This window comes from Phaeodactylum tricornutum, chromosome 29 (assembly GCF_000150955.2).
Source record: "Phaeodactylum tricornutum CCAP 1055/1 chromosome 29, whole genome shotgun sequence".
Classification (NCBI taxonomy): Eukaryota; Bacillariophyta; class Bacillariophyceae; order Surirellales; family Neidiaceae; genus Phaeodactylum; species Phaeodactylum tricornutum.
In genome coordinates, this window is record NC_011697.1 from 67,009 (window position 1) to 93,058 (window position 26,050).

General features: G+C 46.7%; 12 protein-coding genes across 12 annotated transcripts; 5 read left to right on the forward strand and 7 right to left on the reverse strand.

Annotated features, from left to right (window-relative positions):
- Window positions 1-45: 45 nt before the first annotated feature.
- PHATRDRAFT_5271 (predicted protein) lies at window positions 46-552 on the forward strand (the record flags this gene model as incomplete). The annotated part of the gene is made up of 1 exon (XM_002185241.1): window positions 46-552. A coding segment is annotated over one exon (507 nt), but the record flags the coding sequence as incomplete, so codon positions are not given.
- Window positions 553-1,035: 483 nt separating this feature from the next.
- PHATRDRAFT_41302 (predicted protein) lies at window positions 1,036-3,499 on the reverse strand (the record flags this gene model as incomplete). The annotated part of the gene is made up of 4 exons (XM_002185283.1): window positions 1,036-2,130; window positions 2,207-2,290; window positions 2,357-2,911; window positions 2,990-3,499. 4 exons carry the CDS (start codon window positions 3,497-3,499, stop codon window positions 1,036-1,038), a joined length of 2,244 nt encoding a protein of 747 aa, XP_002185319.1.
- Window positions 3,500-4,234: 735 nt separating this feature from the next.
- On the reverse strand, window positions 4,235-7,051 carry PHATRDRAFT_50357 (predicted protein; the record flags this gene model as incomplete). Its single annotated transcript, XM_002185284.1, has 6 exons — window positions 4,235-4,521; window positions 4,602-5,589; window positions 5,673-5,696; window positions 5,837-6,145; window positions 6,222-6,479; window positions 6,548-7,051. The coding sequence occupies 6 exons, from the start codon at window positions 7,049-7,051 to the stop codon at window positions 4,235-4,237; spliced, it is 2,370 nt and encodes a 789-aa protein (XP_002185320.1).
- A 533-nt stretch (window positions 7,052-7,584) lies between these two features.
- Window positions 7,585-8,409, reverse strand: PHATRDRAFT_50358 (predicted protein; the record flags this gene model as incomplete). The annotated part of the gene is made up of 1 exon (XM_002185285.1): window positions 7,585-8,409. One exon carries the CDS (start codon window positions 8,407-8,409, stop codon window positions 7,585-7,587), a length of 825 nt encoding a protein of 274 aa, XP_002185321.1.
- A 1,121-nt stretch (window positions 8,410-9,530) lies between these two features.
- Window positions 9,531-9,770, forward strand: PHATRDRAFT_8154 (predicted protein; the record flags this gene model as incomplete). The annotated part of the gene is made up of 1 exon (XM_002185242.1): window positions 9,531-9,770. A coding segment is annotated over one exon (240 nt), but the record flags the coding sequence as incomplete, so codon positions are not given.
- A 199-nt stretch (window positions 9,771-9,969) lies between these two features.
- On the reverse strand, window positions 9,970-11,370 carry PHATRDRAFT_50359 (predicted protein; the record flags this gene model as incomplete). The annotated part of the gene is made up of 1 exon (XM_002185286.1): window positions 9,970-11,370. One exon carries the CDS (start codon window positions 11,368-11,370, stop codon window positions 9,970-9,972), a length of 1,401 nt encoding a protein of 466 aa, XP_002185322.1.
- Window positions 11,371-12,627: 1,257 nt separating this feature from the next.
- On the reverse strand, window positions 12,628-14,106 carry PHATRDRAFT_16827 (predicted protein; the record flags this gene model as incomplete). Its single annotated transcript, XM_002185287.1, has 2 exons — window positions 12,628-12,865; window positions 12,920-14,106. Coding segments are annotated over 2 exons (1,425 nt in total), but the record flags the coding sequence as incomplete, so codon positions are not given.
- Window positions 14,107-15,522: 1,416 nt separating this feature from the next.
- Window positions 15,523-16,625, reverse strand: PHATRDRAFT_50361 (predicted protein; the record flags this gene model as incomplete). Its single annotated transcript, XM_002185288.1, has 1 exon — window positions 15,523-16,625. Exon 1 carries the CDS (start codon window positions 16,513-16,515, stop codon window positions 15,523-15,525), a length of 993 nt encoding a protein of 330 aa, XP_002185324.1. The 5' UTR covers window positions 16,516-16,625.
- A 645-nt stretch (window positions 16,626-17,270) lies between these two features.
- Window positions 17,271-19,043, forward strand: PHATRDRAFT_50362 (predicted protein; the record flags this gene model as incomplete). Its single annotated transcript, XM_002185243.1, has 1 exon — window positions 17,271-19,043. The coding sequence occupies one exon, from the start codon at window positions 17,271-17,273 to the stop codon at window positions 19,041-19,043; it is 1,773 nt and encodes a 590-aa protein (XP_002185279.1).
- Window positions 19,044-19,088: 45 nt separating this feature from the next.
- PHATRDRAFT_50363 (predicted protein) lies at window positions 19,089-20,767 on the reverse strand (the record flags this gene model as incomplete). The annotated part of the gene is made up of 5 exons (XM_002185289.1): window positions 19,089-19,363; window positions 19,445-19,685; window positions 19,762-20,547; window positions 20,606-20,666; window positions 20,752-20,767. The coding sequence occupies 5 exons, from the start codon at window positions 20,765-20,767 to the stop codon at window positions 19,106-19,108; spliced, it is 1,362 nt and encodes a 453-aa protein (XP_002185325.1). The 3' UTR covers window positions 19,089-19,105.
- Window positions 20,768-21,413: 646 nt separating this feature from the next.
- On the forward strand, window positions 21,414-22,923 carry PHATRDRAFT_50364 (predicted protein; the record flags this gene model as incomplete). The annotated part of the gene is made up of 1 exon (XM_002185244.1): window positions 21,414-22,923. Exon 1 carries the CDS (start codon window positions 21,625-21,627, stop codon window positions 22,921-22,923), a length of 1,299 nt encoding a protein of 432 aa, XP_002185280.1. The 5' UTR covers window positions 21,414-21,624.
- A 778-nt stretch (window positions 22,924-23,701) lies between these two features.
- Window positions 23,702-25,966, forward strand: PHATRDRAFT_50365 (predicted protein; the record flags this gene model as incomplete). Its single annotated transcript, XM_002185245.1, has 3 exons — window positions 23,702-24,336; window positions 24,408-25,685; window positions 25,756-25,966. 3 exons carry the CDS (start codon window positions 23,702-23,704, stop codon window positions 25,964-25,966), a joined length of 2,124 nt encoding a protein of 707 aa, XP_002185281.1.
- Window positions 25,967-26,050: the final 84 nt, after the last annotated feature.

Below are 26,050 nucleotides of genomic sequence, written 5' to 3' on the forward strand. Positions count from 1 at the left end.
ATTGCCTTGACGTCGATACACGCAATCGTGCTTACCCTCGTGAGCTGGGTGATTGCTGATTTTGGCTCGGGGGTCTTGCACTGGGCGACGGACAACTACGGCAACGGTAAAACACCCGTTATGGGAGGAATCATTGCAGCTTTTCAAGGGCACCACTCAGCACCTTGGACTATTGCACAGCGTGGATTTTGCAACAATGTATACAAGCTTTGCATTCCGTTCGGAATTGTACCCATGTTGGCTATTAACGCTATTGCCCCTCCGGATGTTGTCTTCTTTATGGCAACATTTTGTGTCTTTGAAATCATGTCGCAAGAATTTCACAAATGGTCTCATCAGCTTAAAAGCGAAACACCCGGTTGGGTGAATTGGCTACAGGATTCTGGGTTGACGATTGCTCGCAAGCCTCACGCATTGCATCACTTGGCACCCTTTGAAGGAAATTATTGCATCATTTCTGGAATTTGCAACCCAGTCTTGGATCAATCCGGGTTTTTTCGCCGACTTGAACGTGTCGTTTACAGTCTCAACGGTATCGAATCGAATGCTTGGAAGCTAGACCCAGCTTTACGGGAGCGAACTTTGTCAGGGGATTATAAGTTTCCGAAAGCAAGGTCATCATCATCCAAGCCGTAACTTTTCTTGTTGCATAGTCTGTGGTCTAGCTATCGCAAGATGTGCTGAGAGAATTCTTGCTCGTTGCCATTGACAACACTAAATCTCTGGCTACACTGGTTGATGGACGACTAGTACGTAAAACAGGGCCCGTAGGTGCGCGACAGTCGCTGGCATATGCAATCCCAGTTGGTACACGACGGCCGTTGACATCGCGTCTCATCCTTGTAAATTGATATTGACTGTGAGCTAAAACTATATTTACTGATTCGATAGTCATACTAGATATTATGCTGGAAGTGCAAGAACTTCGATATCATCGGGCATAGACAAACACTTCAGCTCTCGGCAAGTGGTTTGTGGCCGTGAATGAACTGGAATACGTCTGCGAAGGAGCGCAAGCTACAGCCAAATTTCCTCTCAAATTTCACGACGTACACCACCCTTTTTCTTCTTGCTGCTGAAGCTACTCCTGTCGCTGCTTTTTTTACTCTTGGTACTGCTGCTTTTTGCCTTTCCAGATTTAGCGCTCATACTACCCTTCTTCGAAGATTTCTCTGAAGCACCTCTTTTTCCTTTACCGGACTTTGTGGATACGGCACCAACGGTTGGCCTTGCAGACTCTTCCGGAGGGCAAATGGGCAAGCTTTCGTTGAACAAAGGTTCTTCCTTCGATTGGGTACTGAACCATGTGTGACGTCCGTCCAATAATTTGTTGTCCACCCACTGTTCAATCCCGAACTCTGGTGTTCGGATATTCTTTGAAGAATCTCGGGACGATTTGAAGCTTTTGTCCCCCTTGCCCTTTCCGATAGAATTGGCCATAGTCCCGCTTCCTGCTGGTCGGCATCTCTGTGTTGGAGACGGAGTTCCGTTCTGGCCATGCACATTTGTGGGCAGCATTGTTGGCGTGACGGTTGTACCCGGTGGAGCAGAGGTCGGAATTACTGTTGGTTCGCTCGGCGGAGTAATCGGTACTGATGTTGTAATTGAAGCCAAAGTCGGACGTTGGACTTCTAGTGTTGGCAGGTTTGTGCTTTCAGGAACACTATTCCTTGTCGGAAGCAGAGTATCATCTGTAGTTGGCGAAAAAGTAAGGTCAACAGTTGGAATTGGTATTTGGGTATTTGGCACAAAGGATCCCGGTGTAAACGAGGGAATACTCGTATCGGGTTGACCTGTTGAGGTGACTGTCGGTAACACCGAATTGGGGAAGTTAGTCGGACTTGAGGTTGGGGTTGCTGCGCGGGCCATACATTCAGAAGCATCGGCAATATTCCGACAAGTTCCCGTGCATAGGCCGCCGACGAAGCAGCCAGCCCCGACATCTTCGCGAAAGAGTCGGGGCCCGCTAGATGTACAAAACGAGGATTCGTAGCTACCAACAAAGTTCATCGCGTTTTCACCTGAAACGGTAGATTGGCTATCTGCGAACGCTACAAAATCCGACCTACTGTCTTGGATACATGATTGACTCAATTCAACAGAGCCACCCAGAAAAGCTAAAATTTCTCCCTAAATGGACGAAGCAAAAGATCAGTTGCATCGTAATAGTGATTTGAGGTTTCGTCACTGATTGTGAACAACTTACCGAAAAACCAAAGTTTTGGGTGAACTCAGATCGTTCGACAATTGCCGAGCCACCAATTACGAAGATGGAAGCGCTTGTCGAGCTCTACGAAAGGAAACTGGTTAAGGCAAGAAGTGACGTGAACAAAACGAGAGTCGTCTGTATTCTTACCGCTGCCGTGTTTTGGTTTATGGACGAATCAGTTATAGAGACAGCGGAGCCAATACCAGCTTGTAAAGCAAACAATAGACCTGAATTCCCTGAGATTGTTGAACCTACTACTTCCACGATTGCTCCGGATTGTGCTGATATTGCAGTCCACTCCATAGGACTGAGATCGTTGGAAAATAAGCTGACATTTCTCACAACTAAACCGCTTCCTTCTTGTTCCGCATAAAATGCGTCTGCAAGGCGGCTCATTGAAAAAATGTTCACATCTGCAACTTGCTGCTCCGCCGAGTTAGTTGTGTATGTTATCGAATCCAAAGATCCTTTGGAAATTGAGGACTCCCTAAGCCGCGAAACGCCTCCATTGGCCGTGGCAATGAAAGAGGCAGCATTTAATCCTTCAACCTGAATATTTCTGATATTTAGAAAGCCGCCGTCGTTGTCAAAGAAGACTCCTGTTGTGCCGCCATTGACGATACTGTCATTGATTTCGATCATCATTGGCTCCGACCCCGGCTCCCCTGTACTTTGAAGTATGACGAAATCGCTCATAAAGTCCTGTGATTTGTGTTTGAATTTGTGAGAAGCGATTGGACATCTTATTTGTAGTTGGCATTCAAAACGGAAAAAACGTACACGAAACAAAGCGTCACGGAAAATCGCAGAAGTGGGCTTCGAAGCAAAAGCAGCAATCGCAGTACCCCTACTTTCAGAATTCTGGTTGAAACCAGAGAATGTCAACCCAGAGAAAGTAATTCGTTCTAGAGGATATGAATTCAAAAGTGAGTCTACAATGAGGACTTGCTGGCTACCTCCGAAAAGAACGCAACTGTCATTCGCCTCCCCGTTTGAGCCACACGCGAAAGAAACATCACTTAAAATCGGCTGCAAAGGCTCATTTGAGACATCAAATATTGTCTGCGGACAAAGCGTATAGGTGTAACTGTCTTCAGGAAGTTTTTCGCCGTCACTGATTCGTGCTAACTCGGCCCTCATGTCATTGTTGATCGATGCAATTGTTGTGTAGCCGGTCAAACCCTCTGCTTGAGGGCATGCTACAGTCTGAGCCACGGCGTCATTGAAACCCCAGGCTAGCGCAATTACAAATGTTACTATGGTAACAGTAACCTTTGGGAAAAGCGCCATTGTCGTAAATTCACGGGTAAAGGAGATTTCTGTTCGTGCAAACCGCTCGATGCTGAATTCCACAATTCGAATTTTAGGCAGGCCTCCGAAATGTGAGCGCTATCACCAAAAAAACACGCAACGCACTACATAATTGTGGCGTTATCTTCATTCACGACTAAATTTATCGTTCCCAAGAATCAGACGCCAATTTACAGGCAATAGTTGACTGTGAAAGCGAGTTGTTTGCTGTTACTTTACCCTTACTGTTCATTCATTGTGAACACGTTTTACCATTTTTGACAACTCGAATCAGGCTGTAAGTCAGTACCGATTGTGTCACGATTCACAGTCAAGATTTTATTTCCGTTAGTTGGTAGGAAACAGCTTACTCTTTCTAGCTAGTAATATGTTTTCAAATGTACACTAGGTGCATGAAAATTGTGAGAGAACACGTTTGTGTCAATCCATCTTTGCATCTCTCCAGAACACAGTTGGCGTTGGAGATGAGAATTGCCTATACGCTATTTTAAAACGCATTCCAATAGAGAGATTTTCTACTAGATGATTCGATGTCATTCTTCGTTTCTCAGGACCGTCTCGAGAGATTCCCCAGAGAGCAATTTCTTTAAATACGAACTTTTCCATTTGCTTTGTATAGAAAGAAAACACATTTTACAGTTAAAAAAGACCGATGTTTGTTTCCCCTTAACATAAGTTCGAAGAGAATACGATAAAAAATCTCACAATCACATGTTACCGTAAATAGCGTTTCACTGTCAGTTCTGTGGTCCCATTGTATTCCATTTCTTCTGTGACTTCTATGAAATCATTTCTGGAGTCACTGACTGTGACGTTGTCCTCAAGTTTTCTTCTATTCATTTTCATTTTGCTGTCACTACCATTCTTGTTACCCGCGCTGCCCTTTCCGCTCTTACCACCTTTGCCACTATTGCTGCTTCTGCTCGATCCTTTTCCCGTTGGTGGAAGGCTTAGGGTCGGACTATGTGAGGGCTGGCAGAAAGGGTCAAATTGCGGATCGTCTGGAAGCAAATTTTTGACAGTAAGTTTAGAAAATGCATTGTGCCACTTTATAAATAGAAGTGCTCAAGTTTGGCCTTACCTTGTTTGGACGACGAATCTTTGCCCTTTCCACTGCCCTTTCCCTTGCCTTTGGCACTCTTCTTCGATTTTTTTGAGCTTTTTGAACTGCCTTTCCCCTTTCCGATTCCTAGAATAGGCGGCGCGGTACTGCAGGATGGCTTGGAACTTGGAAACTCGCTTGTCTTTTCTGTCGGTCGAAACGATGGAGCGAAGCTGACCGAACCTAGGGAAGATGGGGGCGCAGACGATGAAGCGACGATGCTTTGTGCTGAGGAAGGCTGCAAAGTGACCCCGGAAGGAGGTGAGCTATTCGTTGGGAAACGTGTTGATTGCGTGAACGTGGGTGTGGATGTCTCCCCTTCAAATGTTGGGCTCTCAGTAGAAGGCGTAAACGTTGGTGCAGATGTCTCACCGTCAAATGGTGGGGCTTCAGTTGGAGACGAAGTCGGACTTTGCATCACTTCTATGGTGGGGAGCTGAGAAGGCGGCTCGGACCCTTCCAGTGTAGGCGCCGATGAGGTTGTAGGCATTATAGTGGGGGTATTGGATGCGATTTCTGTCGGAAAACTGGTCACAGCAGATGACGTTGGAACATCAGAGACAAGCGGCCTAGCAGAAGGTCCTATAGACATTGTTGGCACACTTGAAGGTGTGTCGGAAGCGACTTCCATTGGTACCGTGCTCTCGACGAGGGTCGGTGCGGTCGTCGTAAAAGGTGTTGGAGCTGAAGTCACTTGCTCATCCGCCCGACAGCTGACTTGGTCGGCCCAAACTCCGCACCGCGTGTTACACAAGGCAGTAATGAAACAGTTTGCCTCTCCAGTATTCTCCAAAACGAGGCGCTCGCCAGGCGCTTGACAAACTTGCGTTTGAGTTGAATTAATGTAGTTCAGAGACGAAGTAGAGCTGGAAGTCCCGCTGACGAAGACTGCCGCATCCACTTCACTGTCTACAATACAATTTCGACTCATACCCACATCGCTTTCATTGAAAACAAAAAAAACCGACTATAGAGAAAAGGGATGCCATTAAATGTATAAGACCGCAAAGACTCAGCACATCCTAAAAAGTGGCAAACACGTGTACTTACTGACATTGTGCCCACCCCTGATACCTGCACGCGAGAAGCTGTAGCGGCTGAATTTATGGCGATTAGAACGGTGCTAGGTCTATCTCGATTCTGTTAGAAAATCCAAACTGGGTAAGAAGCTGGTGTCCTGCTCACTGTCGATGAAGATTTTTCAAGTCTCTTACAATATTGAGTGAACCCAACGAATCAGCGACTTCGATCGAATCCACGTTTATTTGAGAACCGGTTGAGGCGAGAAACAAATGCTCTGACCCCGCGTTGTCGCGAAAGGTAGAGTTGGTGACGGAAACATCAGAAAGACCTCTCGAAGCAACACCAGTCCACAGCTCCGGCATTTGGTTGTTGACAACGTTAAGTCCAGAAATCGCCACCGACGCCATCATTGAGTCGAAAATCGCTGACATACTGCCCATTCTTTGCACGTCAATTACAGCAGCAGTCGTTTGAGCGCGGTTGGTAGTAGAAAACAAAGTCTGCACAGGGTATTGAAAACGGTGAGTAAGATTTTGTCGGTAATAAATGGAGAGCCATGCAAATGGAGAATCGTACCTCGATGTCACTGCTAGAGACGGTGACGCTACGAATTATTGATGCTGCCCCGTTGGATGATGATACGATGGAAGCAGCATCAAGATTTACGACATCGAGGCCGTTGATTGCGAGTTCCCCTCCTTCATTTGCAAATATCGAGCCGCTTGGCGGTGAGCCAACTTCTAGGTTTCGCACAGCCCCACGAGTAACTTCTAGTGAAAACGGGTTGTTCTGGTCGCCATTTTGCTGAAGCGTAGCGAAACTGCTTCCGCTCATCTGGACGAAAAAGAAGGACGTGAGTAGAGCAGAACAAAAATCAGTCGTGTTGCGTTAAGGGTACCTACCAAGAAAGTAGGGTCATTAAGAATCACTGTCGTAGTCGAGTCAGCGCCTCCCGCAATGGCAGACGTTCCAAACTGTGAAAAAGTTACACCAGCAAATCCAACGGTTTCGATGGGATAGCCTGCAACTGTTGAGTCTTCGATCAGGACTTGATTTTGTCCGTTTGAGATGGAGCAACTGTCTTGAGATGAACCAGTTGCTCCACAGACGAATTGCGCTCCACTGAGCACTGGAGTTAGCGTCTCATTTGCCGCATCGAATACTTGATTTGGACATAGTGTAAATGTATAGGATGAGAGCGCGGATTCAACTCCTTCGGACTGAATTCTATCTCTCTCGGCCTCCATATCATTATTCAAAGCTTCAATTGATACGTAGCCCGTAACATCCGGAGATTGGGGACACTGAACAGCCGAGTTAAACTGTGACGAGACATGAATCGCCCCTGAAAATACCAGAAGTGTTGTTAGTACTCTTCGTGCCATGGATGTATTTTGATGACACATTTTGCTTCTGACGGAAGCGAGTATGCGATAAAATAATGAATAAAAAATGAAAGATTGTGAGAGAGTGCCCAGCCTCGATTTGGTCTCTTGTTTAGCAGTCGTGAAGGAGCGAAGGAACTTGGCAACAAGAATGAATTCCGAATCCCAACGCCAGACGAGCTTTTACAGTTTTTTTGGGTCATATAGGAATAAAATATTTTGGTCGGATGATTGAAAGTCTTATCAAAAATTAATTATGATATTGCCTCGTCGTATGTATTGATATTATGACATGTCGAATTTAGGTGGAAAAAGCCAGGCATATGTAAGTAAATCTTGTGACGGAGCTTGATCCGTTAGGGTCCTATTTTCAAAAACACCCAACACCGCTCTCCTCTCACAGTCATCAAATCATCCAGTCATCAAAATAGCCAGCAGGGCCATATTCATAATTCTAGGCGAGGAATATTGGAGTTATTTCTACAAGATTTCACGTTGCTCAGGCTTCAAAAGGAGAGCTACTCAATGACAGGAACTGCCCCTTTTAGTAAAGTCTAGTAGGATTGAGGCTCTGATTTATTGACTGTCAGAAAACGGGCTTGCAGGAGGTCGGCCCAATACCTGGCAACAATAAGCCGAACAATTCGTCGATCAGATTGAAAACTGATCTTGGAGCCGACGTTACTTATAGCATCTGCATCATCTTCATCATCACCGTCTCTCTTCTCCGTGCTAGCAGGAGCACGTTCGAGTAATTTAGGACCCCCCAATGATCCAATTCGATCACATAGGACCCGTATTACATCTGGACAAAGATGCTCATCGTGGCTCGAAAAGTCTTTCAGAGTTAATCCTCCCCGTCGATTGAAAATCAAAGAATCCTCGAAAGTAGATTCGGCATCTCCCCTTCCGTCAGTCGGGTACCCAGTCAACGAAAAATGTGCAACTTGTTCTAATGTGGCGCAGAGGACAACTCCATAAGCCGAATGTATATTGTATTTTTGACGCAGTGTTTCCATTATTTCGCTGCGCGGTAGTTGAAGCATTCTTTTAAGCTTTTGTGTTCGGCACCAGCTTCGAAACGCGTCGGCGTGCTCATCCCAAAACTCTCGGTAGGCCTTCATTTCGCGTTTGAGCTTTTGACGCAATCGGACGCGATCCGCCCATACTTGGTCACGAAGATCGGTAGGCCACGGGTGATGTACCAGTGCTGCTTTCTCGGCGTTGGCCTGATCCGTGTCGAGATCTGACATGGCGTTGATGAGATCAACCGTTCCGTTCGGTAGAAAGTGGGCGAAACCACAGCACGCACAAGATCCTCCCGAAACGTAATCAAATAGAACGCGGTCAATGACCCATTCGTCGCTGAAGCGAGGCATGATTCACAATAAATTGAAGAGACGACTGAGGTGGCAACTTACATAAAAGCAGCCGGGGGTATAGTGTAAGAATAGAGACGGCAACGCTGCAGTATTGACAGTGAATAGGATTATTTGTTTCGGATGTCCGCGAAACGCGATGCAGAGCAGAAGATGTATCGAAAAGCAAAAAGCGAAATTCTCATCGTTTGCCAATATTCCATTGCAATATCAAGATTGATGGAATGTGTTACCCTCTCAGCTTAGGAGTACACGCCGGTTGGTTTAGGTTGGTATCAAGTTTGGAAAGTTCATCGCGTGTTAACCGTAAAGAATCCTCATCCACATGACTAAAAAAAACAAATTGTTACGTTTCGGGCTTCGTGAGGGAAAGGCAAGTTGCTACGTGTCGAGCCGTCGATATAGATAGAATGGCGCAGGAGTCCCGCCGTCAACCTAGGGGATGGCCTCTGCTGCTCGTTTCGCTCTTGGCTTCACGGACGGCGGTGCTTGGACTTCAAGCAATACGATCCCGTCCGAGCCAGCATCGGGAGGTCGCCTACAACAGCAAATCAAGAACATATGTACCACTACCAGCCCCAGAGGTCACAGACCGACAGCGAAGAATCATGGGGGCCTCACTGCTGTCTTCTGTCTTGTACTATCCGACGACGTCGGCGGAAGCAAAGACGGGTGAGATTACCTTGGTTTTGCAGCAGCCGAGCGACAAGGTAGGCTTAGAATTGTACGACGTCACAATCGGTACTCCACCGAAATCGACAGTTGCCATTCGTCGGGTTTTAAGCAACAATCGACTCTTACAAGAGGGCATGGTCCTTGTTGGCTACTCGTCCGCCGCTGAAGTCGTACAGCGGGTTCGTAGTGGACCCTATCCGATTTCCTTGACATTTCGCAATCTTGCAGCCGCAGGTGATGCTATTGCCGACGATGAAAAGCCTTTGTTAACGGCCCAAGATGCATTACAGCTGGCGCGTCGACAATCGGGTGAGATCAACGCGAACGTCATACCGGGTCCAGCATTTGCCGTTACTGTACTCCGACCAGCAGATGGTACTTGTGAGATGCGGTCCCGGCGCAACGACGTTTTGGAAATCAACTACGAAGCTAGGGTGACAAATCCCGACAACGGTGTTGTGTATGACGCATCGGCTAGTCGAGGAACGGGACGACCATATCAAATGGTTTTAGGATCGGGAGACATGTTACCAGGCGTCGATCAAGGTCTGTACGAAATGTGCCCAGGAGAAGTTCGCGAAATTGTCATTCCACCGCAACTGTCATATGGGCCCAGAGGAAACAAACTTTTCCGTATTCCTCCGGACTCAACCTTACTTTGGAAAGTCGAGCTTGTGTCGGTCAATGATGTTAGAAAGGGTGACACTCGAACGCGTAGCGAAATAGAAGGTAGAGAATAGTTGTCATCCGCGATGTTTTGCGACAAAGCGTCGATCCCAGACAGGATTTCGTCGTCGTCGAACTAGAAGAAAAGCGGCCATCAAGAGCAAGGCCATTCCATTTCAACAAGCCTAAAGGACGCTGTATAGTTATTATGAGACGCTTCTATGGAAATGCTATCATTTTCTTGTTCACAGTCCGATAATGTTCACGAATTGCTTTCATATATTTCTCAGCTCTCTCCCCCGGTTTTAATTTTGGCTGTGTTCTTTTGTCTAGCTGTACTGGAAGATGTATCCTTTCGTATGCGTTGCCCGATGCGATCAGTTGATCCTCGATGACAGCGACGAATCCCGATTTCCCGTGTACAAGTTTATGACATCTTCCTGCGAGTTGCGCTTCGGCCATAATGGCTAGCACTTCAAAGGATGGATCTTGTGAAGGAATAAATCCTTCAAAGCCCCCTTCAGGGCCCCTGTTCCGTGGTCTCCGTAGAAAGACCCAATTGTAGTCGTCTTTGAGGAATTCTTCTACTTCGTTAACCGCCGAAACATCGTCAGTTAAGAGAACAACTGTTTCGCCCTTTGAGATATTTCCGACTTGTAAATATTCATCTACGGCTGCATATCTCCGGCCCTTACCGTATGCAATATCGCCACGTCGTACATGGATAGCGGAGCATGGTTCGATTTCGGAGGTACCTACCAAAGCTTCATCTAGGTATTCCTCTAGATTGTGGCGTAACACGTGACGAGGTCGAAAGGCATATTGTCGCAACCACAAAAACTCTTTCTTTTGTCGCTCATGCGTGGGTTTGGCACCTATGTCTGCATCACTTCGACCAATTGCTGCAGGACATTTTCCAATCGGAATAAAAAAGCAATTCATATCGAGACTTTCGCAGTAGGCCCAATGTGATTGGTTTTGGACGGCAAAGTTCCATCTAGCAGCAGCATGATGACGCGTCATTTGAAAAGACTTCCCCTGCCTATAAGCAGAATAGAAGCTTCGGGATATGCTCATGAGGGCTGCTGCATACCCACTCGAAATTTGCGGCTTCTGGACTCCACGTAAGCAAGAATCTTCATCGTTACGGAGCCACTGGAGATTCTGCACTTTTTCCAAGAATTCAATGTGCTCCACATCTTGAATTTTTTCGAAGCAGGTGTGCGTTTTGTTTTGTAGCCCAATACGATATTGTGGGTGCCATGTCCACCATTCGTCTGTGTCAAATGTCCATTGAGCACAACAGGGGCCGTTTGACTCGTTTTTGCAATTCATCCCATTGTGTCCTACGGTTCCGACCCACGTGTCATTATTTGTTGACGAAAGAGAAATTGATGAGCCATGAATCGAGCTTTCCCTAGTTCCATCATAGTTGGACCCTGGAGTGGAAGCTCTTGTTGCGGATGAATCATTCTTTTGGCGAGCCGTAAGATTCAGGGCAATCAGAGACGGCGATACTGCGAGGCACAACAGAGCCACAAGAAAGAGTCTCCTTCTCTGGCGCCTCGTTCGACGGGCAATTGACCTCTTTATTTGGCCTTTTCTTCGATGACCTGTCATGGTGGGCAGCTAACATTACGGACTCCTAAAAGGTCGCGAAAACTCAGGATAAATTGTGACTGCCGTTGTGGAATCACGCCCAACAAGAAGTACCGGTAAAGCAGCAGATGGCGAATGCGACGTTGTCGCGACTTAAATACAGTTGACAGTATCGTAGACGAGAAGTTCCTAGCCCCATTCTCTTAAGTACTAGGTAGCTCTGAAAGAGCGGATGAGATCTGAATCGATCATCCTTTACTAGCAACGCTTTGTTCAATAGACTATCACTTTACATATCTAATGTAGCTTCCTCACCTTTCTTACTGTATCGTTCCCGTTCTTTGTCTGGACGTTCGTTTCATGCTTGCTGAATAGACTCCTTATATCGAAAGATACTCTGTACTGACAAATTCTTTTATAGTATTTGGACTATACGAGTCGGTCGACTTTTTCCAAGCGAGCTGTCACTCGCTTCAAAGCCCGCTGCGTCAATTCTGTGATGATGTCATCGAGTCGTGCTCGTTCCGTCGTCGACAAACTGCCCAGCACCTCAGTATAGTCCGATCCAACGCCGTCTTTTCGAGACTGGGATCCTCGACGAACGACACTCAAGGCAGTCTCTACGAAGTCGATTACCGACTTCGCACTATTCGAGCTAAGTATGTCGCTTCGGCCAAGAGCTCCTGAACGGATTCCTTTCAACAGAACATCGATTGTTTCGATGCTTAACACACGTTCTCCCTTGATCAAATCGCCGATTTCATTGCCGAAAAACTCTCTCGCTCCATCAGCAATACCAAGTGCATATATCTCTTCGTCTTGTGATAACTTAGGTGCCGCCAAGTGCGTGAAGTCTTTCAGGCTCATGACACCAACGGAAGGTCGATTCACACCATTTTCATCCACACGTGGTAGCAAGATAGGGAGTGGAACCTCTTCTAAAGACGGAGGTTCAGGGAAGATATTTCCCAAGAAAGGCAATGCAGGTGGGCGCGGTGGCGTCAACAGCACAAGAACTTCCGCGACTCCTCTCCGGAAAATTTGCCGAGAAATCACATCTACCACATTGTCGACTTCGCTCTCTAGTAGATTTCTCAGAGATTCAGCATTGTCTGAGAGCAAGTAACGAAGGCCTTCCTTAAGACTGATTCCATCCTCCGGCACGGCGTCCAAGTCTACAAATGTAGCGCCCTCTTTGGCTGACACAGAGCCCGCAGCGTTGTTCAGTATAGCCAGCAATCGAGTTAACTTCAGCCCACTGTTTCCTTTCTCCCCTGAATAGAGCACTTCTTGCAAAGCCTTCTGAATCTCGGGACGGCCCTCGCGAAGCAATTTACGCGCAATGAACGGATAGCTCTCCATGATGATTCCATAGTCAGAGTTTCCAGTCAAAGCAACACCTTCCAAAGTCACAATAGCTCGTCCCAAAATAGCAAAGTAAGGAGGAACTGAGAATGGAATGTCGTTCAAAACGGTCAAAGCATCCTGAGTCATCGCCTGAAAACCACCTACTTGGCTCTGCATTGAACCATCCTCCATGCCATACAATTTTTTTAATTCCTCCTCATACTTTTTGGCCCCACCGCCTTTGACGTAGGGCGACAAAGCCTTGTCCATAAGCGGAACAATCGCAGCGCGGTTTGAGTCAGCCGGCAAAATTTGCAGCTTAATGAAGTCATCAACCAAAGCGGCATAATCCTTGTTAGCCAAGTGAATGACAGCCGAAATCATATTGTCTCGGTCTACAGGATCAATACTGGCCATGAGGCCGCAGTCAATCAAGGCAAGCTTGGCGCCTCCTTTGGTGGGCTCGTCCAACAAGAGCAAGTTTCCGGGATGCGGGTCGGCATGAAAAAATCCAACATCAAAAAGTTGCGTCAAAAAGGCTTCCTGAGCAGCCGGTGTGACTTCAGCGATTTGTTCCGGGCTAGTGTCGGACAGTTTTCGACCATCCATCCATTCACTGACCAAAAGACGACGCGTACAGAGTTCGTCGTAAACCAGGGGTACCGTCACGTCGGTAATATTTTTTTCGATCAGCATGTCTCGCAATCGGCGTTGGTTGGCCGCTTCGTTTTGAAAGTCCAGCTCGGTATAAAAACCAATTGCCCATTCGTTCAATAGAGCCACATAATTCGTTTTCTGCTGCGGCGCGAAGCGTTCGATCAGCCCCTGAAAAACTTCAGCCGCCCGTCGGAGCACGTACAAATCCTTACTCACGGTACTGAGTACATCCGGTCGCTGTACCTTGATGGCAACCCTGGTGTTACTCCCATCCGCAAGAGTAGCCAAATACACTTGTGCGAGACTGGCAGCAGCCACGGGTTCTTCGGAAATACTAGTAAAAAAGGAGCCCAAGGGTCCCCCCAGCTCGCGTTCAATTTGAGCCACAGCCGTCACCGTATCGAAAGGCACGACTGAATCCTGAAGAGTTGTCAATTCGTCCAGTGTAGCTTGCGGTAAAACATCCGGCCTTACACTCATCATCTGGCCTGCTTTGATGAAGGTAGGCCCAAGATCTTGCAAATCCATTCGTGCCTGTCTCGACAGGGCTGGAATTTCTGACTCGGCAATTTTTCCATCGCGAATAAAAAGGGTTGTGAGTTTCGTCAAGAAGGGCACTGCCTTTCCGACAAAGTATGCCCACCGCTTGTTCAATGCCCCCCGCTCTTTGGTCCAGTAAGCCTCAATCAAATCTTTATCGTAAATCAGGGGCAGACCTTCTTCGTCGATCGCGTTGGTTATGTTCCGATCCATGGAAATATAGGACTTTTTCACGTCCGGTGCTTCCAGTGTCTTCATAGAAACTGCCGCATTGACGGCGGCCGTGGCCATGGCGGCGGCCGACGCAATGCCCGAATTTTTCAGTCCTTCTCCGAACTTGTTACGATTCGCCTTGGTTACTTCACCGTTTATTCTCTCCTCCGTGTCGGGTTCCATGGTCGAGGCATGTAGTGGCGCGTAAGGCGGCAACAAGGACGATGAACCTGCCGCGCGGGTAGACTGAGTCGACACGCTTTGTGTCGACGGAACAAAGGAGGTACATAAAGGTGCCCATACCAATAGCAGGGTCGTGTATTCCAAATATGTTCTCATGTTGCTTGCGTGTATTGATTTGATGCAGCGTTATAGTTGTATAAAGGGTAGCCGAGTCGGTGGACTATAGAAGCGAGTCGTAGAAAGTTTGCCTATAACTTCAGTTCGAGCGAAAGATGGAATCGTTTCCTAATTTATGTCCACCAATGTAGAGATCTTGGTACGTGTGGGATTGTGTGTGTGACACAACCCTTCGGTTCGGATTGACTGTGAGCTGCCGCTAACTGTAAGAGTACAGGAGGCCTTGATGACTGTGAATGAGACTGTCCCTGCAATTCCTGGACTTAGCCGAGTAAGCAACGTCAGAAAAAGGCACGGTTACGTTCTGGTCGAAAACGGAGCTGCTGTTTCTCACAAAATTTCTGTGCTGGTACATCGTGAGTCACCGGGACATCGGAAGCGTAGAAATTTCACTCGAATTTTTCTCTTCGTCATTCACATCGACGCACCGTAAACGCGCGATACGATACAACAGAACGTGAGCACAAACTGGGACGGACTGGAATGCTTACAAACCAGATCCTAAAAGCTAAGGATAGCAGGCCTTTTATGCCTGTCCGAAGGTTTCGTCCTTATTGCAACGTGGACATTATTTGTCGTATCAGAAAGCGCACGACTCAAAATTCGCGGAGAAAAAACCCGGGACTTAGATTTAGGCCAAACATCGACGCTCACAGTCAGTCAAGCAGGGCGCGCCAAATACGATTGTACAGACACTTATGGAGTCTACGGTGTTTGGGCTCAGGTAGCAAATATCTGCGAGCGTAGAAACCCACCAAGCACATACACTGCATCACTTAAACCCACATGGCGACCGAAAAGAGGCAAACGCAATCGCCGCAATTGTCTAGAAGGACCTGTACAGCGACACCAATGAGATTTCATTGATTGCAAACAAACACGAGTGCTCCAGATTTTGTTGGTATACATTTTGTCAACGTGTCACATCAAAGACATTGACTGGTACCATAAAACGAAGTGGTTAAATTCCTATTTGAGCGTGTGAAAGTCAACAAGAAAAGTGGGAACAAAAGATAGGCTTACAAGGTTTCAATAAATTCATATATTCTTCATTTTTCAAGCGGACGGTGCGTGTTGTGCCGGAAGGGATTGAGAAAGCCAGGCCGCCAAAGAGAAAAAGCTATACTCTTGTACGCTAACTTGAAACTGGCAAATCTCACTGAAGGATGAATAGAAACTCATAAGGGCTTCCTGTGCAGCTTCGCGGTTGAAGAACTCGGAATGGACGTGCGCAATGTTCACGTACAGAGCTAACAGAGCCACAAACAGAGAACCGTTTTGCGTATCTCCGAAGTCGTATTTTTCGAGCAAGGCAACAGCTTTGGAGTACAAGCTCAGAGCCTTACAGAAGAAACGGGCTTTTCCTGTTTGTAGTCCGTGTCTGTGTAAAGCCAGACCGCAGTTGAACAGAACAAAGACTGCAACAGCCCCTTGTTCCACCGTTGATAAGCAATTGACAGTTGACGGAATGATAAAGCCTCGGCAGAAGAAAGCGAGACCATCGTTGTGTACCGTCGATTCCGGATCAAAAGCAAGATCGTGCTGGCATGGCGACATATTTCCATCGAAACGGGGTGTGTCGTGAAGGTCGCTCTCGGTTACGCTCACACTGGCAACACCGGGGCCCTCGTATGACGCCTCCATTCTGGCTGAGCAGGCAAAATCGGAACTCACGGTGGGTGAAAAATTGGGTGTGCCTGTCATGTTGTCTCGAACAAAAAAGCGGCGATTCAAGTTGTAGAGTGCTACGCTCAGAAGCTGAGAGGCTCTGCCGTTCTTTCCATCTCGCATGAGGCCAATCGCCACATTGTTGGCATGGGCAATATCCACTGCAAGAGAGCTCATGGGTAGCGGTGTTGTACTTGTCGAGCAAAAATTATGAGTTTTGGAGGATGCGACCCACTTACGATGGAAGAAAAGTAACGGAGAAGTCAAGTCAAATGTCGTCCACGAAGCGGAGTTTGGTATTGTGCGTTCATCGTAGCCCGTACAGCGAAGCTGGAGGTCACACTCGGGTTCGACGAGCTCGGGTATCTTACGCTGCAACATGTCAATAAACGATCTCCTGAATCTGACAATATATATGACGACAGGGCGATCATATTAGCTACTGAAAGCTGCGCGGGATCGACTGTTTAAGGAATGTCATTCATTCCCTGTTCTAAGACATAAGAGAAAGCTCGTGCTTTAGTCTAAGCATTGCTATCGATCACATGTATGCAATATATTTCGTGAGGTAGAGACACGTATTTATCATAAAATCAATTAATCTGATCTTTCATAGGAACGAATAAAGGACAGATTTATGCCGATGTGAACTAATGTGACCGAGTATTCTTTGGATGGCTATGGGTATATCTTTAAATAGCGTCCATCCATTGAAGTATGGATTCTTTTGCCTCCAAGACGGACACCCTTTTACGACCAGGAAAGAACACAATATTTTCTGATCAAATAGTGGTTTATCAAACACCATACAGAGCGTTTCCCAGTCGCCCTTACGAACATTCGAGTCTTGGTCACAAAAATTTATATATTATGTGCGGTTTGGGGGGTCATTCGAAAAAGCGCAATATGTATGATGGAAAAGACCCGGAGCCAGTTGCATTGCAGGACAGACTGTTTTTTGGCGGGGTCCACATCGTATACACACACTTGCTGCGGGAATCGCTTTCGGCGATGAAACTCCGCTAAAAACCGGATTTCAAACTCTCTGTCAATCAAATATTTTACCATGACAACGGCGACTCGCGATTTTAACGCAGCACTTATTCGCAGTATACCACAAAGGGGCCGTAAGGACGATGGTACAAGGGATCGTTCGGAGCCCTGTGGTTCCGTCCACCTATGAGCGATCACCTGTACCGATCAAGGTTGTCGGACGCCCCGCCAACGTGTCTAGCAACAATAGATATACTGCTTCCCCACCGCGACATTCGTCGCCGAGCAGAAACAATCTTAGTTCTGTTCCGTCGAGACACCAAAGCAAGGCTCGTGATGGTATTCCATACGTCCCACGGCTAGCAAATCCTTCCCCGACACGCTCGCGTATAAGCGTCGCTCGGACGACAAGCTCACGAGATCGCATGCTGCGACGTCGGCGCGAAGAATCCCGAGATCCGCCGCCGTCCGAGCAATCCCCGCCCGAACGATTATGTGATTACGATACGTCCGCGACCACTTTGTACGAAATGCTCGAGTCTTCCAATTGGGATGAGGCCCGAAGTCGATGTCGATCTCACCCGGAAGAAGCCCGAACTTGGATCGTTCGGAAAGACAAAAGCTTGCAGGTTCGATGGAAGCTTTTGCCTTTGCACGCCGCCATTATCTTCCAGTCCCCAAATTTTGTGGTTTCTTCCTTGCTGGAAAAATATTCTGCGGCAGCTTCTCGCCAAGACGACCAGGGTATGTTGCCATTGCATCTCGCCTTTCGACACAAACAAGAAGATGAAGATCTGCTTGAACTATTGCTGGTACAGTTCCCCAAGGCGGTAATCATGAAGGACAGGCGTGATCGCGTCCCTCTGGAGCACGGTCGTGATTGCAAGTACAGCGCCAAGCTCATGCGGTTGTACGCGGATGCAACGGTGGCGGGATCCCGCGCTCTGGCCGCCAAAACGCTGTCGGGATGTGGAATGAACAGCAATCATACTGCCACAACATCGACAAACACCAGCGTCCGTCAAAAGTCGGAAACAGAGCACGAGAATCAAATCGCGGCGTTACGGGCAAAGTACGATTCGAATCTTCAATATGTGAAACAGCAGTTCGAAGAGCGCATAAACACGTTACGTGAGAAAAATACTGTAAACACTCGGCAAATGCGACTCTCTGCCGCAGCGGAACGTCAGGTAGTAGCCCAACAACATCAAGACGAAATGAACGATTTACGCGACCTGCTGAGCCAGCAGGTTGGGAAGGATAGGGACCAAGTCAAACGATTAAGAAGTCAAGTTGAAAACCTGCAACGGCAATTGCAGCAAAATGAGACGCAAAATGAATCAAGCGCTGCCGAAATTGCACTCGTCCAGGCATATGCAGAGGAATTAAAGGAACACTTGGAGCAAAGTGTTCACGATCAACTCCAAATTCGTAATCTTGCGCTTCAGCAACAAGATGAGCTGGACTCGCAGCGTCAGCTACGAACTCAACTCGTAGAGACCTTGCTGCAACAAGAAGACTCGAATGTACAGAACGACCGGCTACGAGGGTCAAAGATGTTAGAAGTATCTGACAGTATTCGAAATCGCATAACAGATCTATTAGAGAGCGCTCCATCGCTTGAGTCTCGCGATCGCTATGGTTACAATCGTGTCAGAAAGGCACGAAAGGATACCGTTGAACTTGTCTACAGCAGTAAAACTAAACCGTCTGCCTCAGACGAAGGGGTACGTTTGCAGATGGACCAGAACATGAATCGTGGCAGCCCCCAGGAACAACATTACAGTGAAGAGCCCATCGAAGTTCAGGCCCAAGAGTTTTTTGCTGAAATACCACAGCCCACGGGGGATGTTTGCGGCCAAATTAAAATTTTGGGGGACGACATTAGTGCAATTACTGATCACTCGCACTATTAGAGAGCGCAAAAATAAGCTACCGGAAGTAAAGTAAAATGACGCAATGGATTGAAAGTTTGTCGCTACTCGTCGACTGCATCAAAGAACTCCGTGCTCGCGCGTTCGAGTCTAATGTTTCTGTTCGATCTCGTTTCTTCCTCCTCTTTTAACTGCTGAATTGTGCGGGCTCGCTCTAGTACTTGCCTTTGCTTTTCTTGATATTCAGCGTTTCGCTCGCGGAGCGATTTGTGAATTGCCTGCCGCAAATCGTGGACGAACCAGACGGCTGTTTCAGCAATGAAGATAGCCAAGAACCATGAAAAGAAATACGCATTCCCTACCTGCCACAACACAAAGATAGACCAAAGAAATATAGTCAGCAGATGCTAAGACGCAGTTTTTCCTACCGGTGGAATACTCACTAGCGAAGCAGGCCCCCCGGGGGTTGTGGCCATCATGATCGCCGGAACCCATCCTACTACAAGCAACAGGAGCGATACTCCTTCAGCTGTGTTTTCGGCGCGGCTTTTCTCTTCATTGCTACCATCCGGCTTGGTCTCTCGAAAGATCTCGGCTAGGACAAACGCTAATGATGGAACAAAAGTGAATACTGTCATGATGATCAAAAACTGCCACAAGCCATCTTTTACCTCATCAAATTGCCTGCGGTTCAAGCAGAATGGAAGATGTATTGAGAACGCAGATAATAAGCATTGTTGAAAGCTGTCGAACGCCTTACCTGTAAATAAGAATCGATGCCAGCCTTCCATCATCAAGACCACTATGATTTCTCCAAAGATCCATATACCAAGCAAACGTGAAAGCGTTCAAAAATAGAATACAGAGCCACCCTGGCGCTCGGTACGGCCAACTGGTAATAAATGATTTAAAACTTGCCAAACCGCAGTCTACCCACCAGCGTTCTAGGATCCAGTAGCTTGAGAAGCAACAGGTCCATGCACTGTAGTATAAGCTGTACTGTTCTTTTCCGTCACCGGCTATTCCCTTAACAGTTGTTTCAATTCCAACTGCAATTGACCACCATAAAACCAAGAAGAGGGCAAGGAAAAGCTCAAAGCGGCTTTTCGACTTGAAAGCCGAAATCCAGACTTTTTCCAGCGGTGTTACCCGATCCAAGTGTGACAGTAAGGCAGCCCCGGATACGACCAGGCTCACCACAGATACGGCGACAGAATATCGGCGCTGCTGGGAAGTTGATGGAACTGCAATAGATGAAATGACATCGCTGCTTTTTTGAGAAGCATCGTAGTTTATAAAGGAAGCTAGAAATAGCGTAATGTAGCCCTTCAGACGGGAGCTTTTGTACAACTTGATAATTTCTTTCTGAGGCACGGGCTCCCCTGGATTTTCTGCGTCAGCTGCATCGGAATTGGGGGATGCATTAAGAGAAGGGAGAATGGTCTCCGCTTCACTACCAACGCCCTCATCACAACTACCAGCTTCGGGTTTGCTCTGTTCCTCGTTTCGAGCAACTGAAGATTCGCCAGAACCTTCTAGCGATTGTCTATGAATCGTGGAATTAACTGCAAACAACATCCATACGATACTCGGCCTTTTCTTACGTGGTCGAGCGAATTCGCGATATCAAATATTCTTCGCGTAGAACGTCAACCCTGGCACCGTCTGATTTGTATCAAGTTTCTCTTTACTGTTAATACCCGCTTCAAAAATGTTCTGCTGTAGTCTGACAGTGAGTCAAGAAGGAAACAGATCGACACGGCCATTACAGATGACTGTGAACTCGTACCGAGATCAAACGAAATAGGTGAGGGGTCGATACGAGTGTACGTCGTACGTTGAAATGTCGTGTATTCATATAAATAATCGTTGTAATTATGTTCGCAACAAAAGCCTGGAAGTGTGGCAATGACGCGTTAGTTTGTAAAGGCTTGAATGTGGAGCAAATTGTATTTTTCAGTCTTGTCGACAAAAATTGCCTCTGGGTACTTCCTTATATAATGCTTTTCTGGTTCTTATGCAATGGTAAGTATATTCGAATTTTTTTGCAGAAGTAATTCAAAATTTCATTTTAGAGAAGAGTCGGGTTTGTTCAAATATAATTAGAATTCATTCCCTATACAGAAATATGGATGAGAACTCCTTGCACCTATTAATGCCGAAATTGCCTCGGGCGTTTGAATTTAAAGAGCCTTAATACTTACAACTCGGCAAATAGTTCAAATAATTAACGAAATTTGTGTATTATTTAGAGCAAAATTTTTGCGGAACTGCATAGCGTTCATGGGTTTACAACGACCTCGCTAATTTTTCAAAGTAATCAAAATATAGGTGTTGCTCGCGCTTGCGAACAAAAAATCCACTGAAGACCCCCCCCCCCCCCCCGCGTACTTCACTGTCAGCGGCGGGTGTTGAAAGGCTCGTTTTTGATCAGATGTAGCGCGTACGCGAGCCTCAGTAATTCTAAAACACAACTTTGCTTTTATCTCAGGGTCAGATCAAGCTCCCGCTCAATATACTTTTCCATCGATTCCCCACTGAATTTCCTCTAAACCCGCAATTGTAAAGCTCGAAACAATCTCTGTCAGTGAAGAGCGATTGAGAGTTTCGTTTTCCAGACAGTATGAAAGGTGGAACTCTCCCGCGCGTAGCGATTAGTCGAACAGAGCGCTTCGCCAAACTAGGTGCGCACAAGATTTCCTGCGGGACAGACAGTAAAGAAACAAAGAGGCAAAACCGTTTCATCGTTGTCGGTACGAGTAGCCGGAATGATTCTCCTTCGAAGTCAACAGTTGCATTAAAGTCTGAGGCTGATATAGCTTCCGAGGAGGAGAGCTCTGAAGCTACGAAGCTGTGGAATATGATGTCAGTTCCAGCGTGTGCGGATGGCGTCAAGGCTTCGAATGGCGAAAAGAATTATACTGCAAGTGCCACACAGATTAGTGCAATATCTTCTGAAGAAGATGATACAAATACAACCCGAGAGTCACTAGAGCACATGGCGCGTTCTCAATACAAAGGTTCCAATATGGTGATCTCTTCTAAGGATGCACTCTGTGAAGCGGTCAAAAAGAAACAGGTGATCCAGCAGGAGACTGCCTCTCTAGGACCCAAAGGGTTTGAAGATAGTGAGGAAGAGCGCAAATTCCAAGAGTGGTATAAAGAGCAGAAATACCGCGAATATTATTTGGAGCAAAAACGCAAGGAGCGGAAGTATCGCGAAAAAAAATTACTTGAACAGAAGTATATGGAGCGAAAACGGCTTGAGCAGAAATATTTGGAACGAAAGTATATGGAAGAACGTCGCCGACGACTCAGAATTGAAGCCGAATTAGGTGGGGAGTATGCCCTTCATAGGACAAGAGCTCGCCGAAGCTCATCACGTGACTTTGAACGAGGAAACGACGATGAGAGCGAGGATATAGTCTCTGTTAGAAATCCAAATCGCTTTTCTCCTTCAGTTTTGAAGGAAGACCGTCAGAGTGTTGGATCTCCTAACAATTTATCAAACGATGAGCTCCCGTCGCGGTCATCAGAAAGCTTTTTGGAGCTCAAGCGTCAAGGTGGCATCCGGAAAGAAGATACCGAAAACAGAAAAAGCCGCAGGATTTCGGGACGGCGCTTCACTCCTACTGAAGCACTTTCCGCGGACGGAACTTATCCTCCAGCTGGAGTTTTCCCGAGTCCACCTTTTTCTTTTCCCCTCCACCCCCCTCACGCAGGACCGGAAATTCCGCAAATGCCTTTGCCAGGCGTGGTTAGTGGAAGTCGATTGATTGTCTTCAGCTCTAGTGGGCAGCTGCGCTCCGAGGTCCAAGTTGTGGACCGGATGGGATGCATGGTTCGACTTCAATATCCAGATGAATACGTCACGGCGCCACTCGACATTCGAACCCTTCGTTTTCAGCTACTTCTACCATAGCAACAATCTTTTCAATGAAAGCATGAACCTGACTGATCTACATTTTAAAATAACCGTTAGTGATTTGTATTGTAATGCCGGAATATTTTATTAACATTTAGAGTTTAAGCCGATCAATATGCCTTGCTTTCTGAGGGGTTGATTGTGCTACACAGTTGACTGTGATTCACTGTCAATGCCAAGAGTTGAATAAAAGATGGAAGTTATGGCTGCCGCTTTCATATCTTGCGTGAGAGTAAAATAAGCAATTGTGTCTCGTCGTCTACCAGGTTATCGGTTTGATTTCGGGTTATGGAGAATCGTATTATTTCTATCGCGACCGTGTCTCTGCTCTCAATTTCAGTACTTCGATCGGCACCAATGTACGTCCGTGTAATGTCGAAGATAAAAGTTGGCAAAGTTAAATGCGGAGCAGGATGGTGCCAATAGCTAGAACTGGGTTACCAGTGAAGAAATCGTAAATCCTTGGTTGTCCTACTGCACGCTGACTGACTGACATAATTTCAGTTTCTAGTGATCGGTTTTCAGTTCAGTCCAACGATATTCGTTTCTGGTCCTGAGCGTTAAAGAAATATGCTACTTACACTATGCGACAGATAAAGATCCGATGTTTCTATGTAGGATTCGAATGAATAGGCAATTTGACGTTATAACGTTATACTTTAGTTTCTTTCCAATCCTCGAAATGGTCATATCGCCATTCAAAACGTAAACGGTTTCAGCGAATCAAGTCACAATTTACACACAATTTGTTCCCAGTCAGGTCGTCCCTCCCACCATGATGCTTGCTGCTGCTGCACTCTCAATTGCATCCCCAGGCGGTAAGAAAGCTCCCGTTTCATTTCGAACCGCAATCGGTCGCAAATCACTAGAACGCGATGCGCTGGATGCGATCATGATGATGAAAGGCTGCGAAAAATCTATTTCCCCACCGTCGTTTACTAGTTCATCTACGATTGTCGGCACTTCCCCGGTATTGGGTGATTCAACACCACATAAACGCTCGTTTCAGGCTTTGGATGTGTTAGTGAACGCGGTTGGTTTTCATCGAGAACCAAATGACCAAATGAAGCAGACGAAGATGTGTCCATCCCAACTTGCAAAACGTCGCGCTCGTCGTAAGAAACTACGGGAAGAGCGCAAATCTCGCCTAGGTCCCTGGACAAAAAAAGAAGACAGAGCTTTAGACAACGCAGTGAAAAGCGTTAACAAGCTTCCTTCATTTTCGTGGACGCAAGTGTCGAAACTTGTACCTCATAGAGACAATGAGCAGTGTCGTAATCGGTGGCGCTACCACGTTAATCCGGAACTATGCAATGATCCCTTTACTCCAGAGGAATGGCGATTTTTCTTGGAATACCAGCGTCAGTACGGAAATCGGTGGACAGAATTGGGTCAGAAGATGAAAGGACGGTAAGTGTATAATTCAAACATATACGAGAATGCCTATGCAAAGACTAACGCTATTGTTTCTCCTCGTTCAGTTCACGAACGTTCATCGGAAACCAGTGGCAGGCTGCGAAACGGACAATCATAAGTGCCCTCAAAGCGCGACGCAAGGCAAACATGCCAATTGTAGACGAAGATGGTTCTGTTGACTATCAGTCCGACTTCGATTTTTGCCTCCAGTCGGTCATTGAGCGATACAGCAAAGACGGTTCTCCAAAGAAAAACTTCTCCGACAACGAGGACAACAGTGACGGGGACACGTCTACCACAGAATCTCTTTCGGATACAGGAGAAAGAGAAGTCTCATTAAAAGTCAAGACGAAGCGATCTGGCGCAGAAACTGTGATCAAACAAGGCTGGCGAAAGTCTGGGAGTTCAGAGTATACTGCAACAAGCGATAAAACAGGAGCTCAAATTCAAGAATCTTCCGCTTGGACAAAAGTAGAAGATTCATACTTGGCACAAATGGCACCTGGAGTCGGTGATAATCCAGCTAAATGGTCCGACATAGCGCGACGTTTCTCACGTCGCAGTGGAAGAGAGTGCCGCGATCGTTGGATGCAACATCTCTCGGATTTATCTGTAGATAGGATGTCTTCGACTGTACCATTTGAAATGCGCCCGTACACTGCCGCTACGCGACAGGGTATGGCACCCAAAGAGAATGGATTTCACAGTCAAGACTACAAATGGGATGGCGAGACGACGTCGAATCGTTGGGCTAGTCTCAAGCGCCTTGTTGTTGGTCAACCAGTATCCAACAAACGAATAAAACTGGATCTCCCAAAGGGGAATTGGTCAGCCCCCCTTCCGTACCAACTAAAAAACGCACAAACATCTTACGTCCCCATGGCCCCTCGTCAGCATCGCGACAACGTTTGGCTCCCTGAGTCAAAGCCGGATTGCGTAATTAACAATTCAGAAGTGTCCAGGACTAGTAAGCAGGGTAGCACATTCCGTGCGGCTCTCGATACAAGAACTGTCAAGGTGCTGGAGTCGGAGCCGGAGCCCCGCCATTCAGAAATTGATTCCATGATTTATAACCGGCGCTTACCGAAACCTTGGACATCGGACGAAGACGAAGTACTTCGTGAAAGTATGAATGTCTTCAAAGATGAGGAGCATTGCATGCAAAAAGTTGCTGAACGCCTCCCTAGTCGTTGTCCAAAGCAATGCCAACAAAGATGGGTTTGTCATTTACAGCCTGGATTAAATAAAGACCCACTGAGCAAAGAAGAAATCCGTACGCTTTTGGAATGGCAACGCAAATTGGGTAACAAATGGACTTTAATAGGTCAAGCCCTTGACAATAGGTAAGGGTGGCTATATTTGTGGTGCATGAATGCTTAACGCTGTTGGCTAACATCATAAATATATACCCAGACCGAAAAATTTTATTGCCAATCGCTGGTATCATCGAATCCGACCTTCACTTTTTCGATACATTACAGAGAAACACGGAATTTCTCATTCTCAGATTCAGAATAAAGATGGATCAATTGATTATCATGGTGATTTTGAGGGTGCTGTAGAATTTGTCGTCAAAGACTTGCTCTTTGGAACTCGAATCGGGAGTCACCCAGGAAAGCTATAAAAACACTGGTGTGCCCTCAAGAATATTGTCAATCGAGACCCTCTTGTATCAAAAACCTATCCTAGATTGTCAGAGAACGTCAAT